Here is a 22,793-nt window from a genome sequence, read left to right as displayed (position 1 = left end):
CTGAATCATCAGTAGCCTTCACCAAGCCCAGCTACACCATGTTCTGGCTTCGACATGACCACCAGAGCTGAACCCAACGAACCGGATCCTTCCCCCTTTTAAAATTAACAAATTGCCTACTGCAAAAGCCAGTATCCATTTGCATTATCCAAGGTATGCAGACTGATTTTCAAATAAGGACTGTGTTTTAAAACAGGTGCAGAATACTATTTATCCCTCCTTGTGTCCAACTGCACTGTGGATATGGCCAATTCCAAAAGCTTGTGGCTTTGCTCTGTCCACTTTGTTCACTTGCCCTTTCTGCCATGCATCTGGATCCAGACAAATGGGGTCCTGAGGCTGCATTAAGATGCACACAATAGAAAAATAAATAAAGGCAATCTGTTTTGGTCTCTGATAAGCATGCAGGCTTATTGTTATGATTACTCAAACTGGATTTAATTTCTTTTTCACACCAGTGCCTGTAGCAACAAACCAAGACCAAAGCGGCTCCTTGACATGTTTTAAACCCAGTGCTATTTTCGCTACAAAAGAGAAGGTCACATCCTCAGTGTTGTTTCTCTCCCTCTGTATTGTTCTTCTTTATTTTTATGACCTGAAGAGGAGTTTAGAGTCTTCATTTGCATTCTCATTTACATACACATTTCACATTGTGAATTTTGAAGAAGATTTTGATTAATTTTAGATTAAGTTGTGAGAAAGGCAGCTGTTTTCTGCCAGAGTTATATCATTGTAGTGTAAAGAATGTATGAAATAGCATTTGAACATTTATCAGGGTAGAACATCAATCATTAATCAAAATACTCTGAGGGGCAGATGAATTTGGCAAACCTCATGATCTGCGCATAACTAACAATCCGTTCTATCAGCCCATTGAGGCCAAGCCAGGTACTTCTGCAGTTTCCAAAAGGTGATGGTAATTGGCCAGGCCATACTGTGGTTTAATTCTAAAAGTAAACCTGACCACACCAAGCTCCATTGAGTCATGTGATTTCTTTTTCAAGATATGATACCATAGACCACTAAAACCTTTCTGCAGCCAATCACCGCAAGAGTTCTTTAATTGTACATGACATATGAACACCGAGACGTATGAGCTGGCAGCTGGAAGCTATCAATGCTAACAGCACTAACAATGGCATCAGTCCTGAAAGAGCTAACAGCTTTACCTTAGGGGGAACCCGGAGGGTAGGCATTACACTTCTGTGACAATGCGGTATTGGCAAAGAGAATAGAAGCAAAGAGACGAAACCATGGGGCCCCATTGACAACCGACTCTAGATGGCGCTGCTTTAGTGCCGCAGCGTCCAATTATGTCCATTGCTCAGTTTATACTCTCCTACGAAGTGGGGCAAAATGTTTAATACGTAACTAAATAGCTATGATAGTATGCATGTTTATGATCATCTGTTCACAGTACAATTCAGGACATTTTGGTAGACGCATGAAATAAATGACAATACAATAGAAATAATGTAGTTTTACTTTTGTACGGCACTTCATAGGCGGACGTTTTACTGACGTCCTTTAATAATACAGTAGTTGCTTTTATCCCAAAATGGCAGAGACGTAGCTCTACAGTTGCGCACTGATGTTGCAATGGAACGACCAATTAGCTACCATATGTTATTAACATATGTTCTTCGGTATCGGTATCACTTTAAAGGTACAAATATTGATACTGGCATCGTAAATCTATACGATTCTCAGCCTTAAAGACTAGTCGGTGTTATTTTATATATCATAAATTGTCTCAAAGCGCTTTACAACCTGTATCATACAACCTCATCTTAGACCCTTGATTGGGATTTTAAACGTTGTACTGCTAACCACTGTCCATCAGCATGGTGTAAACCAGTTGCGTTGAGAACCACAGCCACAACCTAGCAGTGGATCAATAGATGAGTGTGGTGTGTGTATGTGTTCTACCTCCCACAAACCTGAGGTAATCCTGAACCTGCCTCCACCTACTTCTGCCAGATTTATTCATTTAGCTTCCTGATGATGTAGCTTCCTGCAGTCTTTCTCTATGTTGTTTTCTCTCATCCTCATAAGCATTATCTTAACATGCTTTTATTCCGTTGATACCAGTAACATTTTTCTCCCTGGGCAGGGCATTACACTCTAATGTGCTCATTTTCCCTGGCAGAAATTACTTCACTATCACTTTTGGTAGACCCTGAGCCCGCAGAGAAGTTATTTGGCGGCTATTGTCAGAGGGAATTAGCCGAGTGAAAAGGCCTCTTTTTATGTAGGGGTGAAAAAAAAGGACTCTCAATGCCTGACGGACACCAGCTGAATGGATGTTATTTACAGCAGAGCGAGTTGCTGTGCTAATGATGAGTGCAATAAAACAACAGAGGTACTGTTGAAAATCGGGGAAACAGCTTACTGCCACCTGCTTTATTACAGCTGTTAGTCCATGCTAACAGTGCAGTGTAAGCCTCTTTGTTTGTGTGTGTCAGAATCAGTTCTCCCTTAACCAATTGGCGTATGAATGATAGAACAATTCTTAAGTAATTTTGCGTGCAACAAAAACGCCTTTCTTGCTTTTTGTGTGTCATTTTTACGCCGTGTAGTCTGTACTTACAGATATGTAAATGATCCACATGAATATGATGATATGGCTCTGAACAAGTGATGTAGTATAAAATGTGACAGACTGCTCATGGGGGGGCGGGTTTGAACGGGGATGAGTCAAACAAACACAGGACTTGCAACCAGGTGACAGTTTTTTCAGTCTGGTGTCCCGAAGTGTTTTAGTGATGTTTGTAACGTGTTTTCCTGTTTCCTGTGCTTAATTTAAGCCGAACCATGATGTTTTTCCTTAACCTAACTAAGTTGTTTTGCTAACGAAACCTAAGTGCAGATGTCACCTTAGTTTCGTGGCCTAAACGTAACCGCAACCGTTTCACTGTAACAACTTGTTGTTAAATGACAAAAAGAGAAAAGCGCCTAAAATGACACGCAAAAAGCCTAAAATGCGTAATAATGACACACAGAAATGTTGTATATATACGTTTGTTTATAAGCCTTCCATTGAAATTGGGTTGGCTTGAAACATAGATCTTTGGATTCCTGTTCCAGTTCTGAAAGAATTTGCCTGCAATTCAGCAAAATGATTTTGTTGAATAACTTTAACAAGTGTTTTCAATTTCATTATAGTTGAGGATTAAAACAGGAGTATTAAAATGAGAAGAGAGATAGTATGGTAAGACAAATATGTGTTTGTGTTATTGTAATCAGATCAACTACAAGACACATAAAAGACCATCAACTTTGAGTCATATTCTTGCTCACCTTTGTACGATCCATTATCCACTACTTTGCATGCTGAGTGAATGTTCTGGTAATTGTCGCAGGTTTTTTTGTACGTTTCTCTTTCCCTGGGCCTAAACAACGAAATCCCATGGTGAGGGATGCAAGTCGCCCCTCGCAACTGCCCACACATCCCCCCGTGGTGAGAGAAAGACAAAGATAAACACGTTAATGCAACATGTGGGCAACTAAAAGCCTTGCGCTAAAAAAAAACAAAAAAACAGCAGCCATTAAAACCACAGAAGGCCTCCATCCTTTTAGAGCTAGTCTTTTGATGACTTTGATGTGTCCGTGGCTCACACACCACTAATGTCGACTGTAATTCAACAGCAAATCATTCCGAACCTTCGCCTTGCTAATGGGAAGACGGGATGTTGTGGCTCCGCTGTCAGAAGCTGACTCCCCTGTATTCAGACCCCCCACCACCTCCACCACAGAGACACACACCACTTTCCGCACAACCAGCATCATGCAAACACCTCTGTAGTTGTACCAAAACAGAAGTTTGGAGAAGGGGCATGTATGTAGACACACTGTCCACCAGCTAATTCTGAACCGTTAACAAAGCGATCTCCGGATCTGCATCGAAGCAATCTACATATTTCACTTGTTTAAATTGTCGAGATTGGTGCAGCGTTACCACAGCAATGTTGCGACGGTAAAAGCAGAAGATTCACTTGTTAAAGCCAAGTAGCAACAGAGTGCTTGAAACCTGATGACAGTATATAAGAGTGGCCCTGTCCGTATTTCTGCTCATTGACTCCACTGGAAGTGAAGCAGCTGCAGAAGCGGCCTTACAGTAACATCATCTACATTTATATTAGATATTTTTGCAACCATAGTAACACATATGAGTATTTTAGTTATAGTGCTGGTGGAGCTACTATTTGTATTACAGCAACATTCCATAAAGTATTGAGTAGAACGAGTGACCAAAAAACACTTATTTTAATCCTAAAAAGTTAACCACCATACCTCCAGGCTGTTTCAGAAAGATACATCTAGTTCAAATGCGGCAAGTAGATAGGGGAAGACTCTAATAACGGTCAAATCCCTAAAACAGACAAAATGTACTGAGTTTAGATTTAATGCACCACAATGCCCCAAAAGCCATCTTGAAATGAATGTTTTCCAAGTCTCTTATGTTAAGATGAACTTTTCTTTATTAAAAAGTAAAAAATGAGCCACAACATAAGCCCAGGATCCCAAGCTGTAAGTTAGAGCTGTGTAATTTAATGATAAAGTCCACATGGCGCCTCCACCGCCACCACTCCTCCTGCTTGACAGCCAGAACAAATGCAGCTATGGCCAGCATCTCTTCTAATGCATCTGGTTCCAGAGTATTGTGACCCTAAGTGATGGAGAGCACCGTGAGACTGGCTGACACTAACAATGTTAACAGCGAAAAGAATGCAGTCTGTACTGCTCTAACTCTCTCTGCCGCTCTTACTTCACGGGGTAAGAAAACACAACCATCAGGGTTTTCCTCTCGCAGTCGAGTGAGACCCAGCGCCGAGGGGTTTTAAGTTGTTTACAGGCTGCCGCTTACCAAATAACTGAGTTCTCCTTCCCCGTGCTCCTTCACCAGCACTGGCTTTATTGCACACCAACCGCGTGTTTTGTGACCCTGTTGCACTCAGACGTCTTACTACTTACTTTACACTTCTTCTCCATTAAAGCACATGGGATTTTCTCTACAAGTCACTGTTAGCTTTTTAAGTGGCTTCCAACATTTTCTTCCAGAGGTGCAAAGTGTCCCAAAACATCCTATTCAGGCTACAAGCGCTCTTAGTTTGCTGAAATTGCACTTGAGTGGATGTGAAATTGCTGGTGTAAAATGCTATGAGGAAAAAAAAATAATAATGTAATTCATCACCTCCAAACAAAATTTGCAAGGAAGTTTAGTTTTGAGTTCTGTTCGTCTCCCATGAATATAAAACACTTGGATTTCTCTGCCATGTATCAATTTATTATAACTCCCGAGCACCAAATGGAAAGAATATGTCAGGCCATTATGGTGGCCTTCTTCAATCACCCATTGTAGCACCATTTAAGATCGGAGATGTAAAATGAGGCCCAACATCAACTTACTTTGAAAGAACCAATACAATAAACCAACATTCACGTTGAAGTAGTTGAATGAAAAGTTATTTTGTTATATTTTTTACTTTTTAGGTCTTGTTAACTTCTCTCTGGAAAGCAAGAGTTCTAAGACAAACACGTAATAGGCCCTTTCACAACGTTGGCATTCAAGAATGTCACTTTGATTCAATGTCAAGTGTATATGTAAAGCCTCTATTCACAGCAGTTGTCAGGTCTTAACTATTTGGGATTATTCAGGGGCCAAGAACACCTCATGAAGGGGCCAACGAAAAAACGTACTCAAACAAAACACTGGAAACATTTGAAGAAACCTTGTGAAAGATAAAATATAGATAACCCTGGCAGGGCTAAGATGCACTAAGCAGCAAATCAATAATACAGTTAAAAGGTGTAGCAGGTCAAAAAACTGAATGAAGCAGGGAAACATGAAAGCAAAAGGATAGAAAAATACTTTCTGATGAGGACACAGCATTTCACATGGTAGCTTCTAGCAGAGTTTATTGGATCTCTAATGCTCTAGCCTTTTTTTTCCTCTGTTTCAATTTATCAAATTATTAACAATTAAACAATCATGTCACATTTCAATTTTGGGAAAACAAGATCTGAGTTATGATAGCAATTGGGATAAGATATCAATTTCTGCCAATTTACTTCACTATGTGAATTATGCAAAATGTCCTACTTTTATGGCTCCCAAGTTTAACCTAAAACTGTATGGCAGATGGTAATTTGCATAGCTGCTTTTTCTGCTAAGCTTCAAGCAATGCCGCAATCCTAATTTGAACACCTCAAATGTACATTACTTTATAAGCAAAGGAGCAAAAGTGTACCTCAGACACCTATAAAGGGAAAACATGTATGTTGGCCTCTGGTAAAAAAAAGAACAACAACAAAAAAAACAGTTATTTTCGTAACCTAGACCAAGTCATATATTTTGGAAAAACAGCTTGCAAAATCTCTGGTGGTTTTTCTCCTTAAAACTCAGTGCAAACATAATTCTGACTTTACTGTACGATTAAAATTGATGGACACTATCTGCTCTTATGGGGTGTATCTCTGCCTATCCCCATTAATTTGTTTCTGTTATATACTAAATATAATTTTTTTTAACAAAATATGTTATTTTTAACAAGCATGTATAAATACTATACTATACTATTCTATATTATTCTATACTATACTATACTCTCATTCCCAAAGACTAGGTGGGGACCCATCGGTGGGTCGCACCATATTTTATTAGGGTCGCCATCTAAAATTGCAGAATTTCTTCCATAGTTTTATATTTAACATTTCTATCTGCAGTACACTTTTAGGCCACATGAGGGAGCCTGAATGTTTGTGTTGTTCTAATATTTGGACTCTACTTAGGCTTAGAAAGGCTAGTGAACGTTCTGTTTGTTTAAATGATGAGAGGAAATGAAAATAATGAAATACATGTATTTGGATTCATTTATTAAATATTTAACATGTGTATAACTGTAAACGTATGTGTCTTTGAAATGGCTGGTTTATTATTGAAGATAATATAAGGTGATGTAGAAATTATCAGATTAAAAATTGTCAGGAACGTTTATGCACAAATTCACTCTTATCACAATTTATGGATGAGGCTTTACTGCACCGCACTATACCATACTATACTATACTATTATTCACTATAATTTACTATACTATACTATTCTGTATAATACTTCACTACGCTATTACATTAACATACCTTACTTTACTACGCCTCACTTCTTCCCATGTATCATAATTTTTTTCTGTGCTGGAGGTATTCTTTCAGGTTTCATATTGTTTGGTGTGATTACTGGCACTGTGCAGATATGGAGTACCTGTGCTCACATGGAGTTCTTTAACTCACCGGCTTTAGCAGGAATGATTCCTGTCAGGCTACGTCTCGGAGTTTCCTGCGGTCCTGCTCCATTCATTCAGACCAGAAACACAGATTCATCAGCCTCATCAGTAAACAAGGGCCGGTGACTCAGCGGGAAGAAAACACATTCTGCCTGTCACATTTGAAAGTCAATAAGCTCCAGTGTTCTCTGATACATTGCACCAGCTAGTCACAAAAAAAAGAGAAATATAGTGTACGTTCAGATAGTTTTTCTTTTAATCGTTATTTATCTTTTTTGTTCCTGCTTAGTTTTTAATGAGATGCTGACACTGATGATCCCAAACATCTGCTGGACCCTCACAGTTCATAATGGGATAAAAACCAATTAGACAGCACCACCCCAGAGCTGGAGTTGTGGCTCTCAAGCATGTGTGAAACTCATCAGCTCAAGCCTCATCTGCCAGCCGACTTCCCAATGGATCATTTCTCCCTGCCTTTGTCTGCACATTTGTGTGTGTACAGCCCTTTGTATTATCAAGGTTGACTTAAAAAATGGAATTGTTGGTAGATTAAAAAAATATACCACACAGCAACAGAGTTTGAATACTGATCCTGATCACCTGAAGGCCTTCATTAGCATTTAAAAATGTGCTTCAGGCGGAGTTCTGAGGGACTACATAGACCTCTCTGCCTGTTATTTGAATTACTTAATGCATTTTTCTTAAAGTGCATGAAATAGATGATTTTCTAAAATTGTGAAGGGGTTTGTGAAGTACCAACTTCTGCCCTCAGGGAAGACTACTTTTCAATGATAAACAACCTCTGTACCTTTACGGAAGACATCCTGCTCTACAAAGAGCAAGGTTACTTCTATTATCTCTTTAATGTGACTTCGGGATGTATTGCATTTACAATGCGCCGTGATGTCATAGTGGAAGGAGCTTCTATGTAGAATTGGTTAGAAATTAAAACAAACAAAGGCCTTTCATCTTGTGACATACTGTAACCCAGCGGTAGGCAAATTCCAGCACAAGTGCCACTTTTGGCACGCGGTAGCTTAACCAACGGCAAATTAGCGACAAGTGCGCCAGAGAGTTTTTGGGAAATGTTGAAGCGCCCTCTCGACTGCATGCCAAATTACTTATTACACAGCCATTGGCAGTTGGCCTGCCTGTTATTCATGGTAGTTTGATTTATTTTTTTTATTTTCAGGGATAGTAATAGCAACTGCAGTTTGTGAATTTTTCCCACCTGCAAGAAATAAGCATTACAGCTGCAGCTTGCTCTGTCCTATCGCCTCCATTGTGTTCGTCCATTAAAACTGCAACGTAACTGATGCAAAGTCCTACCTTGCACGATCACGTAACATAACGTGACATTGCACACTGCTTGTAACGGCTGAAAACCACACCTCTTCTGTCTCCTGGACGTCCATCTCCTCCCCCTACTCCCTCCATACCCTTCTCCTCTCGTCACCTTTTTATAATGCAGTATTTCATTAACGTGTGGACTAGCCTTCCTCCTTATCAACAGCCAGGGACGGGGGGTTTTTTCAGCACATTTCAATAACCCTAAAACCTTGTTCAGTCCATACCCAGGCAATCAGAGCAGCATGGGAGGTCTTTTACCGAGCAGCACTGCCAGCGGCTTCATATCAGTGCAGCACCGCCACTTCAACAAGGAAAATGTCACTTTTGATATCTCCCCCCGGTCATTGTCAGGGTGGGGAGTCTAACCTGGATAATGAAGTAAAAAAAGGAAAAGCTGTGGGAGGAAAAATGCTCTCTGGTCAAAGTTTGTGTACGCAACAACCCTGCCTGATGATGTTCATTTATTTTCATGCCTCGGTGCAGGCGACAGCCGTGGCCAGAGGCTTTGTGTTTATGTTTGTCCGTCCGTCCGTCCGGTCCATTCTTGTGGACGTGATATCTAGGGGATGCCTGGAGGGAATTTCTTCAAATTTGGTACAAACATCCACCTAGAATCAAGAAAGAACTGGTTAGATTTTTTAGGTCAAAGGTCAAGGTACAAGGTCACTGTGACCTCATGTCGGCTCATTTCTTGTGGATGCAATATCTTCAGATTTTGCAAAACGTCAGCTTGCCTTCAAGGTTGAATTGATTTAAATTTGGTGGTCAAAGGTCACCATTACCTCACAAAACATGTTTTTTGGACGTAACTCAAGAATTCAAATGCAAATTGTGGCAATTTCATGCAAATGTATCATAGCATAAAATGTTGAAGGGATCGCATTTTGGACAGACATGGATGTTGACTACTTGACCGGTTGACAGAGGCATACAACTGCTAGGTGGTAATTCTATATTTGTCATTTGTTTTGTATGTGTATTATTTCCCTCCCTCTGTTTTTTTGTGCACTGCCATTTATTGTTTCATCATGTTTGAGTTTTTACATCAAATTTTGCTTTATTAGTTGCCAGTATCCTCACCAACTTTGTTCTTGGATCTCCTTGGAGATATTAAGAATGCACAGACACGTTTGTTTGTCAAGACAGCTCGCTGCATAACAATGACAGCATAAGTACAACACCAGCATGTGTTACTCATTAGACATTTAATCACTTCTAACAACCATGTGCTCGCAAGCATTGTCGGTATTTCATGTCATGGTGTGTAGCCCATAAGTAGACATAAAAGAGCGGAGCTCCCAACGAGATCTTTGATCAGCTCAGTCGGTGTGAGACCAGATGATGTGTTGCAGTGTCATCTTTGTGTGTACAGTATTTAATGCACTGCCATTTCCCATCAATCAAAAGGTCTGCAGACAGCCTTTAACTCACACACACAGTGACACACATTGAGCTGTTGGTCATATATCAAACCCAGATAGCATCGCTTCACAGTGACTTTACTTTATCTTCATGGCTTTTATACTCATTTGTTTCCCCCCTGTGTTTGTGATGTATTTGTCCCCTCATCCAGATGCTCCCACCACTACCCCTATACCCACCACAGCCACAACCACTACCACCACCATCACCACCACCATCTCCTACCCTGAAGCCAATCAAGGTACAGTATCACCCTCACACAAGCTGTTTATTTTTGTGTGCGTATGTGTGTGTGCTCCCTTATCCCCACACGGCCTTGAATCACTCCATATATCTTCATCTTCATGCCACTGTGGCAGTCCTATTCATATTTATTTTATTGTTGAGTTAAGGTCACCCATTTTGTGTTGTTTACAATTTTTTCAAAGCTTTTACAGTTATATCCAAATTATATAATTTAACAGGTAAGAAGTAATGGCTGAGGCGGCAACATGTTTTCACACATCGTATACTCTCAAATACAGTAAGCGCTAGTATGAAGATAGTAATGGCCGGGTTTCAAATAATGTGTTTACACTTTCTTTCCATTCACTGGTGAAGACTATAAGATGCAGAAAGCCAAAAAAGTGCTTTTATGTGGATCTTGTTATTTTGTATACACTATATTTGTAACACTTATTGTATTCGTATTAGTCTGTTGCAATTATTGTTTTCGTAGTAATTTGCCTCTGCACTATACTTTTGCTCTGGTTTATGCTCTTAGATGCTTCTTTAAGAAAGGAGATGCACTTATGACTTCTGGTGACTAGTAGTTCTCTTGAATACCTATGTTGAATACACTTCCTGTAAGTCGCTTTGGATAAAAGCGTCTGCTAAATGACTGTAATGTAATGTAATGTATAGCTCAACATTTTGGGAAGTTGGCTTCGCATTTCTTTTTTTTAAACAATAGTAAAATGTTAATACAATTCTCATATTTGCGTTTGAACTTTCGGCAAACAGGCCAGATGATTCCCCCTGTCCAATCTTTACTGTATGCTAAGCTAAGCTAACCACGTCCTGACTCCAGCTTCATTCTGATGACATTCTGATTCCCACATTTGTAAACAGTTCTTCAAAGATTATAGTATATCCTGAAAGGTTGTCTTTACAGCTGATAACACCATCAGTTTGCACTGTCCCTGCTGTTAGCACCCTTAGCTTCTAGCTGCACTCTCAGCATCTTCAAGTCCAGACATGAGAGTGATATCAATGTTCTCATCCTATTCTGGGAGAGAAAGCATATGAGCAAGTTTCACAGTAAGATGTTGTTACTGTTTCTTCAGAGGCACAATGAGGCTCAAAAAGGGTTACTGCATTTACCCACTGCTCCCCAGTGGGTAAATGCAAAGCTTTTCGCCTAGCTTTAAAAAAAAAATAAAAAAAAAAAAAAAAAAAAAATGTCCATGCTGTGTGTGCAATCTTTGTAGCTTCCTCTTAGATCCACACTTACAATATGGCAGCTGCTACGTTTTTATCGAAGTTGATGCTTAGAAATGTCCAAAGCACAGCAAAATGAAAAGAAAAGAGACAATACAAGCAGAGGGCATGGTCACCGCCACACAATGTTGGTGGGCAGTAAGCGATGATTGAGAGGGATTTCTTTTGTGTGAGTCCACACATTGTTTCTGAAGGAAATCATACCCATTACCTATTGTAAGGTTGCAAACATTGCCATTGACATGCTCACTATGATTCTTTAATAAAATGTTCTATAAATCAATGGTTAAAACATGGAAACATGACAAATAAAAATAGACTTTTATAGAACTACCTCATCTATTGCAGTCACGAATTATGAGTAATTACAGTGCTCCACTGCACAAAGTGATGTGCCCCCACATTTATTTTTTTTCTTCTTTTCCAATGAGTGTGTGGGTGGGTATGGGTGTTTTTGATGGAGAGGACAAATAGTAGGCCAAGGCCTAGCTTGTGTTGCTTTGTTGACAGTGTCCACCCCTTTTAAACTGGTGGCTATGTTCCCCAAATCCTTTCACAAAAGGGTTTTACAACAGGTTTGTATTTTTCCCCGATCAAACTGCAAACCTCTCCATCACACAAGAAATACAATAATTACGGTTGTAAATAGCAGTGTGGTATCCCCTGACATGGCATGGTGGGAAAAGCTAAAGCAAACAAATAGAAAGTTGTACACTTTGAACCATGGATACTGGATGAGCTATGGTAATTCAAGGAGTTTGATGATTGTTCTTTAACATTTAGTCACTGCACCCACAAGAATTGCCCTTTTTAATGAAACACATCGCTCATTCATAAAGTAAATTATATATCATACTCTAGGTGGGTTGTTGAAGGAGGGTAGCATTGGGGATGAACAATAACTAAACATGAGCACTTGAAAATTAGGCCCTTTTGAAATTGGCAAATTTTATCTTGCTCTTTCAGAAACAGACTCTGGGCTATTGTGAGTGTAAATCTCCAAAGGGTGTAGATAGAAAACATCACTTTATGCCTCAACTCAGAAATCAACCTGAGCCCCAAATGCAATCAAAGCCTCTCTGACAGACCGCTCAATTGGAACAAATCTCACGAGGCTGGCAGAAATCACAGGCATTGTGCTTGATTATGCCATCTGATTGGATTAAAGAGAATACCTATCTATGCAGGCTGATTGATAGCTCCTTTGCCCGGGATCAAGGAGTCGGGAGTCCGCACAGGCCTGTTCTGATTATCCCTATTCTGATTGATTAACACTTGGATCTTTGCTGATTATTGCTAATGTGCTTGCTGAGAATAATAGAGTTACTTTATAGGTAAATAATAATAGCAATATTTCCTTAAGGTTACGAGCAATAAATGTGTAAATTAGGCAATAAATAAAAGTGAGATGATTTTTTACTTTAAAAAAATAATACAGTCACAAATAAACTAGATAAAGATTATTTATTTTATAGTGTAAGTAACATTTGCAGGCACAGTGGCAACTGTTTCAATGTCACATTTCATTGTCACATTTTAACTTCTTCAATTAGCAAAGCGGATTAACTAAATATATTGGTAACACTTAATATAATGTCAATGTCTTTAATGCATATAAACTTACTTATAATGTGTTCTAATCTGTGTAAATTGCGGTATAATTCCAATTATAAACACTAAAAAATATTCATAAATATTTATAGCAAGAATGAGCATTTTATAATGGATTATAAGAAGAAATGTCAGTAAGTGACCAGCAAATATGAAGTATTATGATACTTGCCCTTGTAAACCCTTAAAAATATGCTTTATAGTGTTTTAATGAATTAATGATATTTATGAATCCTTTTAACTATAATTAAACATTGCTATGAGGAGACTATAAAGCATTGTAATTATTTTTATAATGTACTATATATGGAGGTTTTAGAAAACGGTTACCAATATAATTTCATAAGATTTTGTTAAAAAGTGCATGATAATTCTAGCCCCGACTCTGCTTTCTACTCTTCAACCACATTAATGACAGAGTAAGATAAAACGGAAAATACTGAAAATCACTTTACAGTATGTTGGCGTGTCATTTCAGTGCCTAGTGAACATGACTTGCATCGAGATGTGTGGGCTCCACCTGATAAAGCAAACCTCACATCTTCAGTGCCAATATTTTCAGGTTAAAACAACCCACTTACAGTTTTCTTCCAGATGTCCTCTCTTTGCTTTCAACTATCAGGGGCATTCCATTATAACTGTGTATATAGATTGACGGCAGACTCATATGGCCATAATTCGCTCTGCCAGTTGATTTAATTTACCCACAGCGTGCCGCCCAACACCAAATGAATCTAGCAGAGTGGGATTGAGATTTTTTTTCTTCTATCACTAACCCATTAGAGGGACAGAACAGAGCACTTTAAAAAAATATATTAGAAACACCAACACATGGCTCTTAAGTGCTTGGCAGGGTTCTGCAAGTGACATGGGGAAATGGCAATTGCTATTTTTACTACTAAATACATTTCTCACTGGAGATATCTTGCAGACCAACTCCTACAATTAGGAAACATTATAAATTGCCATTCATAGTCTCCCTTGATTTCTTTTTATGTCATCTTTCAGGAACTGAATGTGTGGTCTGTCTTACTCTGTCTCTTTTCTAGTGTGCTTTGCTGCATTCTGTTTTCCTGCTATTTCTGTGTCAGTGTGGAGGAAAGACTTTCATTGAAAAGCAACATTTTATGCTGCACACTCTTTTCAGGGGCAGCAGTCTATTGCTTTAGTGGTAGTCAGGGCCAAAAAGAGATCTTTTGTGAAACACAAGCTCACAAGTAGAAATACACTTCTGTCTTTTGTAGGGATTCAACATTCATCCTCCTAAAAATATTCTAGCAATCTAATTACCTCAGCTCTCTCTCCTTCATCAACACAATATGACCAATCGTTACCTAATTCAACACATCGGCAAACGAACAATGCCACCTAAACCCTGAATGAAGAGAAAAGATAATCGATGTGTACCTAGTGCAAATAAAACAATCATCGCCAGGCTAGCATTACGTTTAATTGATTAAAGACCATAAGCGGTGCTGACAACTAATTAATTTAACCCCCACAGCGACAACACAGGCAAGGGAAGAGAAGGTAAACAAATATCTATTACTTTTGTGTGGTTCTTAAATCCCATAAACACCATCTGGTGAAGTGACTTCAGAATTTTATGAATCCAATGTGCCTCAACATCACATTCTCCGGACTGCAACACACACACAAACACCCCCGCACACACACACACAGAGATAATGTTGGATATTGTTCCCACTTTGCTCAGTTTGATTCCTTGTCTTGTTTTAAAATTGGAGCAGCCAGCCATAACTAATTTGATTAAGGTCAATAGCGACACAATAAGTGCCATCATGTGATATGTAGCCCCAAGAGAGCATCAATGATATTATAAGCACTCGGCATCATGGCAAACACTAGTCTGGAGACCCAAACGTCTTCTTAATGTCGAGGCATATTGTCTTTTAGAGGTATAACTGTGCTCCACTATGAGCAAAATGAGATGAAACTCATAAAAAAGGGCCAGAAGGTGATCAGCTAGCTACACAATATCTGAAAAGTAGCACCAGTAAAGAGAATTTAACTCTGTATTTACACATATACTCATATGTATTGTACAGTACAGCTCCAAGACTGCATGGAGTGTGTTCAAATATGTTAAAATAACTGCTCAATTGTACATACAGTATACATCAGCAAGTTGCTGATGTATACTGTAATATAGTTGTTAGCTTCACAACAGCTTATCAGAAACATATGGGTCACGCCAATGAGACTACGTCCATATTCCATATAGACTATGGCATACATACTGTATTTATTTCATTAATACTATAGGTTCTCAGGCACAGCGCTGCTTTGAGTTAAATTCTAACTTCAGCATGCTAACATGCTCGCCGTGCTAACATTTGCTTATTAGTACTAAACACTAAGAGGCTGATTGGAATGTCTTTAGTTTTGCTGGTATTTGATCCAAACCAAAACATTTAAAAGAAACTCTACCTGATGAGGTTACTCTGAAAGGTCAGAGGATCATCACAACTCTACGAGGTGGACATGAATGTTAATTCTAAATTTCATCAACACCTACGCAGTATCTTGTTGAAGGATTTTACTTTGCCTCAGTCCAAATTTTAAAGTAAAAACAAGTAATCAACAGCTTACAACGAGAATGATCAGTCAGCATATGCTGTTAGTTCATCAGGGTTCAGAAATAGAGTTTCTCGCCGTTTCTTTTTTTTTTTTTTACCAACATTCAACAGTTGTTACAGGGAGAAATCTTTTGTTGAAGAAAAGAGATAGGCTGCACGTTTCTCTATCAACAGAGCTCTGTTGGAGACGGCAACATTCTGGGATGTGTAGGAAACCACAAACGAAAGGCGAAGTAGGGAAGGCAGGTTAGAGAAAGTGGATCCAACAAAAAAAAGTAATCTAGCTGCCAGCGGGGACACCCGGCAGCCTGTTGGCATTTTCAGCACCACGGGGTTCCACCTAATCCATTTCTGCCAATACAATTATGATTGGCATGCATTTATCTCTGCATGTTGAGCTGGATGTCATGTCACAGTGAGTCACCAAAGGGCTCACGGGAAGTGTGGCAACTAGTAATGGAGCCGATGCGCCCGCATCATATCTGTGAATGTCAGGGAGAACACTGCCGATGTCTCAGTTGACCTGTGAAGCTGGAGATGGTGGATGAGGAGGAGGCTGCTTAGAAACGGACAGGCAATCACTCAGCGGCAGACATGCTGAATGGTCCCACATGGCTGCCACCCACGGTGTAATGAGGGTTACCAGGGCATGCTGCCTTTCTGTTGAATGAGGCTTGCAGGGACAGAGGATTCATTTTACATTTTGAAGCCAACGAACAGTTGTGCAGCCATTTCATGGCTTCTGGACTGTTCTGTTGAAAAGTGTTCGAAACCCCATGAAAATATAAATCCTCCAGTTTCTCATTTCCCCCATTTAAATTGAATATATGAGGCCTTTCTTAATCAGCGTGTCTATACTTGTGTTCATGTGGACCCAAGCACTTACCTTCAATCTTCATTTTTTTTCCGTTTTATTTTCCATCCATTTTTTTGATTAACCCTTTAGATTTCGAGGCACAGTGTGTAGGATTTGGTGCCACCATCTGTGTGGTTGTCTAACAGATGTGTACAGTGTATGGAAGACAACGACTCAAGAGATTATTTTCCAGCATTTATTTGCTACTGCAGAGGACACTACATAACCCATTAATTGCCCTCTGGTCTCTCTTTCTGCATCGTAAATTACAAATTGCCGTATTGTGTAGTACATTACTAGGCAACAGCTATTAAAATTAACAGGAACACATCTAACCTAAATTAAGATCACAAATCCCATCAGAACCATGAAAAACAATTGAAACAGTAACAGTAAAACGTGGTATAATACACAGTGACGACACCTTCAACAGATATGTAACAACTGTAGAATCTATAAATATGAAATTGCTCCTTGCTCCTCAGGGCTGCAATGATGTAGCAGGCTTCAATAAACCGATGCATGTCAGGCACACTGTTGTGTCTGAAAGAATGTCAATGCAATTAATATGCAATTGTAAATATCACCCATTATTGATAATTGGTCGGCTAGCTTTCTGTTTGTTACATGAAATTGATATGCTACGAACATTTTGTACATCTCCCAATTACTGTGGTAAGTTGATTGGGTATATGGGCTGTTTTACAAATTTTTGTTATGATTAGCAAAGGATACTCAGGTGATCTAATTAATATAAAATGAGCTAGCCATGTGGTGTTCTAAAGCCGTGGTTAGGGTCAAACTTAGCTGGCTAACTTGCTTATCTGGCTTTGAGTTAGAAGCACTTTGCACTTTAATTAAGAAATCCATTCAGTGTTATTACTGAGGTGTGATTTAACAAAATATGCTATTAAATTGTCAGTGTAATGACCGGCCTGTGGCATTATTTAGCACTGACATGTCTCAGCTACTCGAGGACCTTGTAGAGAAATGGGTCTTCAGAGGCCTCGGTAATTCCAAAACGGACTCAAAAGCAGCCTCACCTTGTGAGATCGTTTTCCGTACCCTGAGCCTCTGGCGGCAGAGCTGAGGTGTGGCATTGGCCTACTGCTCCCTGAACAATTACACATACAGAGCACCATCCTCTCTTACACAAACATCTGTCTGTGTCTTAATAGCTTTCCGGCACTTCCTCTCGCTCCGCTGAGACAGAAGGCCAAGGAATCCTAAGGCACGCTAATGTACATTTAGCTTCTTGAAATCACATTGCGGCTGTTGAAGGTCTCTTATTTCAACACAATTTGTTTTGATGTATTTTTCATGTCCATATGCCCTATTATTTGACCAAATGTTTGCTTTTATCATTTTAATGTAATTTCAGAACTTTTACAGTGTTAGAAATTGCCACTAATGCAGTCAAACTTTGTTAATAGTTTGTTTTTTTAAATGGCATATGTTTCTACAGCACAGATTTCAGTCTGGGCAATGTGTGATCCTGGCTTCTGTTTCCCAGTAGTACAGTAGTCTGTAGTCTCAATGTAAGTAATGCACAGATCAAACAAACACTGGACTTTCCCCCAGGAGACTGATGTTTGTGTCCCATTTCAAACCAAGTCAATGTGGACTTATTTTACCATAGTTGTATTACGTAAACCATGTAACAAGCGTGGTTATTTTACGTAACAAACATATTTATTTGACCCTAAAACACTATCTTTTCCTAAACCTAACTAATCACTTTTGCTGCATAGGTTAACCTACTTTGGAAGCTTATTTTGAAAAATGACTGTATGTAGGTAAAAAGCACAAAACTGTATGTTTCCAGTGAACACGTAGGTTTATTTGAAATGACACTATGCATGTAAAACTGAAATTCCATCCCTGACTCTTGATGCTTGAGGGGTCCTTAGAGGGTCAGAGTTTAAAGCTTAGTGCCACTGACCATACTGCTGTAATTTACGAGTTGGGAGTTTGGGTGTTGGAATATTTCATCCATACCCAGCCATCGCAACACTAAACACTTTTACTTTGCTAAAACTTTACTTGAGTCGTTGCCATACAAAACATTCCCTTTGCAAATAGATGGCGAAGCGTTTTCCAAGTCATACGCTGTTACATTAGGACAGCTGCACAATGATTTCCTCTTGATAGTTTGTCCTTTGTCCAAACCAAAGCTGCCTAAAGCACATGATAAAAGTCTCTTCCATATCTCCTCAAGCAGTGGCCAACCTCCCCTCTGAGTGGAGCGTCCAGTGTGTGCAATTGAAAGTGTATTTGTGTGTGTGTAAGCTTATGTTTATCTCTGCACTGCCTTTGGTTCCCTTTGATTTCCCTTAAGCCTTATGTCTTTTGTCATGTTCTGGTCTTCTGAATGCTTGCTTATGGGTGTCATTTGTTTTCTCCCCCTGCCCCGCTCCCTCCCTGCCTCCTCCCCCATTTCTCCTTTATTTGCATGCTGTTCCTCCTGTTCCACACCTCCCTCCTCAACTGCCATGTCCTCTCCTTGTGTGCTCAGACACTGCGCCCAGCACTGAACCTGCAGCTCATGGTTGGTATCTCTACTTTCCTATTTATGTCTCTCTTTTTTAAACTTGTATGCTTTTCTCTGCAGCATGCTTACTTTTACTATTGCACAGTTGACAGGTGTGCCGGGCTGCCCAGCCTGGAAATGTCAGCTGTGTGCCTGGTTTCAGTCATTAATTGATCCAGCTGACCTGTCTTTGGAGGCCACAGAGCACATGTCAAGAAACAGTCAGGCTGTTTTTGTTTTTGTTTCATTGCACCACAAAGATGTTTATGTCACATATTGTCAGTGCATAGAGCCATGCATAAGATAAAAACACCTTTTGTTTTCAAAAGAAAAAGCTCATACTCCTCGATGGAACTGCATTTGGGAAATGGTTGCACCAATTACAGCGTTTCCCTGAAGGTGTCACAGAGGAATAAAACCCACTCTGAGGCCAGGACTGATTATATCAACAGCATGAAATGATTCTGTGTGGAGGCAAGAAATAGAACTCATTTACCCGTTTTCATTAATTTGAATGAAGATGATATGCATCATTTTCTCATTTTGCATAATTTGCATCCCCTTTTTTCATTATTCTGTGGCAGCAGTTTCATAATTAGTGTGAACAAATTCATGAACGTTTGGTCACAAACTTTCTATTAAGCATGTGCTCAGTTTTGGTCCATCAGGAGATTTCAAAACTGACCTCACTTGCTATAAATGTAAAATGATGTGCAGCACTATGGGCCTAACCACCCGTTAAACACTATCATGCTTATCTTTGGCAAAAAAAGCAGGTTTAGCAGAAAATCACAAAAATCACAAAAAGAAGGGACAACTTGGAACAACCCTAAGGTTATTTAGTTAAACACAATTATATTTAGGTGGATAAATTAAACACACTAATGAAATTACCACAAACCAAGAAGAACGTTTCAGGGTTTTGAGCCTGAGGGCCGGAGATCCGAAAGCAAATGCATATTTTGCCAGGATGGTACTTATTTGTCATAAAAAGTTGCATTTACATGATTCCATTGTTTTGTTCCTTTTCAATCGATGGTCAGATTTTATCAAAATAAAAGATCGGGCCAGATGGGCTCAGGGCTTGCTTAGGCATGTGGGGTGTAAACAACAAGGTGTCTTACAGAATCAGAAGCAGCCATCTTATCTTTTAAAAGTATAAAATGTGATGATTCACACTAACAGACGGATCAGTTTTAATGTTAAAGTGATGGGCAGGTTTTTGCTCTTCTAATATAATTTGAATCATTTTTTTTACTATTTATGGCATGAGTCATAGTGCCTCTTGTACTGAGGGTTTTACAATTAAATTAAGTCTGAGTGCATGAGTGGGGGATCCATTTAATTTTACACTCAGAATCCTATCTAAGGTGATGTTTTTAACACTATGTACCCAATACAATTTTTCATGATAATTTTATCAAAGAATGTTATCAAAGAAGGTATCTGTATTTCTAGTTTTTGTGATTATGAACTATGTTAAATTGGTGATGAGATCAGCTAGTTTGCCTTTCCATTGCTCATGCATGTGTTTTCTTACTGCCCACTGTGTTGTATCCACAGATCGTGAGTGTTTAATATGTGAAGAGCAATACAGTCAATCCTCATAGAAATTACAATGACAGATCTTTCTGTTTGAAGGAGCTTTACCACCATGCTGATCATAGTTCTTTGTGCACACAGTTTTACATTGCAATGCATAATCGGCATCATGGTTAGCTATGTTGTGATAAAATAGAAATATTCCCTAATTGAGTTTGGCGTTGGCTTAACATATTGGACCAACACATTCTCTATCCAAACTCGTCAAATACAGGCGCTTGGTCAGTGTCACTAAGCCTAAACAATGACACTCTACAGGTAAACCTCTAGTGTCAGGGAAGGCGTGTCAATATGTGCTTTTAACATGTATAGTTGTAGTATAAAAGTAAAATTCATAGGAAGTTAGGTTTGGGGAACAAAATGACTTACAGTTAGGAGAAGAGTGTGGCTGATAACTTATTCTTACCGTCCAATTATCATGCAATATCAGAGAGTAGATGATTTGTTTCAATTTTGATGCACATTGTTACATAAATGCAAAAGCAAATAAAAATCACTTTTCTTATACAGTCATGCTTAAAGATAGTAAGTTCAATCTTGATAACTCTCCTGTTTCAAAAATATTTTTTCTAATTTATGCATGAATGAATTGAATTAATGATGTAATCAGCATAAATTGGCATGCTTAATAAATCACACTGATGGTGTCGGGATGTGAGGCAGTTGAAGTGCCTCCTGACATGGTGTTGATTTCCTGTGTCAGACAGACACGCCTGCAGCAGTCGTGCTGCTCTCTCGTTGTAAATGATGTTGGCAGCTTGTATCGGCCAGGCCACAGATGCTTTATTCCCCTATTTGTGAGATTTGTTGTCAACCTTTATGAGTTTTTGAATGGTTCCACCAGATGTTATACTGTATCTCAGCAGTTCCTAAGTGTTGAGCTGTGCCTTGAAATACTGTTCTTCCTCTCTGCTGCGGTAGTCAGTGGAAACGTGTTGTGCAGCAAGAGAGGAGTCACACACAGAGAACAAAAAAGATATTAAGACTAGAGACTGGATTTTAAATGTTTTCTATTTGATACATGACAGGGCTGCACAGCGAAAATGGGAATAGAATGCAAGAGTGCAAAGGTTTCAGTCAAAGATGAGACATGCATGATGAGGCACCCAGGGGGGTTCTGGTGTGTTTATAATGACTTGACCTGCTGGCACTTGGCTTCATGTGCGTTTAATCAAGCCTTAGATGATGTACCTGTAGAGAAATCCACATGTTAACCATACATGCACAGAGGACAGTCCAATATGGGCTGAAATATTTGTACTTTTGCACATTCTGTCACTGTGTAATGTAGCAAATAGAAACATTTAAAATCCAGACTCTATCTGAATCTCATTTTTGTTCTCTGCGTGTGAGTTCTCCCCTGTTGCACAGCTCAACTCATAATCATTTTTCTTTAATTGTAATTATCAACTTTAGTAATGCATCATGAATATATTTAGTGTGTAAAAGCTGGAAATTATACTAGAAATGTTGAACTATGTTGGATAAACAGAGGCTGTCTAGAATCAAGATTGTGGATATTGCAAGACCAGTGGTCAGTTGCGTGATGTATCTTAATATTTTCCACAAACTTCAAAATATAAAATATTAAACTTACTGATTTATCTTTCTGTTTGTCTTATCTTAAAGACATCTCCAGAGTTCTATGTCCTAAACTGCCGACCATTAAGATCACATTGGATGATTACGAATGGTGACTGATGTCTAATGTCACAGTTCAGTGCCGATACAGAATGTAATGCCCTTTATATAGCAAGCTTTATCAACCTTCTGTGATTGAGCATTCCAGGTGAGAATCTTTTGAAACCCAGTTAGTTTTTTATTCTTCTTTCAACTTGTATCTGTATCTTTTGAAAACCCTGAGAGGCAGGTGAGAAAAAAGATGTATTTTCTAAGTCTTATCTAATTAATTTATAATTCACCTGTGTTTACGACTTAAGAACAGGTAAAAAAAAAAAGCACAGGATAATCTTTCTTAGTTCCTTGAAAGAAATATCTGCAAAAACAAGTCAAAAATAAAATCATTAAATAAATCTATTATTAAGTCATAAACAAAGTTAAG

General features: G+C 39.0%; 1 protein-coding gene across 3 annotated transcripts in view; it reads left to right on the top strand.

Moving 5' to 3' along the window:
* The window catches only part of cadm1a (cell adhesion molecule 1a), a 357,276-nt gene that overhangs the window by 307,802 nt on the left and 26,681 nt on the right, over positions 1 to 22,793 (top strand). For 2 of the 3 annotated variants that reach the window (XM_054626033.1, XM_054626034.1), the window contains 2 exons: positions 10,205 to 10,294; positions 19,115 to 19,147. In XM_054626033.1, coding sequence (XP_054482008.1) covers positions 10,205 to 10,294; positions 19,115 to 19,147 — 123 coding nt within the window. The remainder of the gene's footprint in view (positions 1 to 10,204; positions 10,295 to 19,114; positions 19,148 to 22,793) is intronic. The other variant, XM_054626035.1, reaches the window with a different exon arrangement.

The sequence above is a fragment of the Anoplopoma fimbria genome, chromosome 24, assembly GCF_027596085.1.
Source record: "Anoplopoma fimbria isolate UVic2021 breed Golden Eagle Sablefish chromosome 24, Afim_UVic_2022, whole genome shotgun sequence".
NCBI lineage: Eukaryota > Metazoa > Chordata > Actinopteri > Perciformes > Anoplopomatidae > Anoplopoma > Anoplopoma fimbria.
This window is presented reverse-complemented; position numbering and strand designations above follow the sequence as displayed.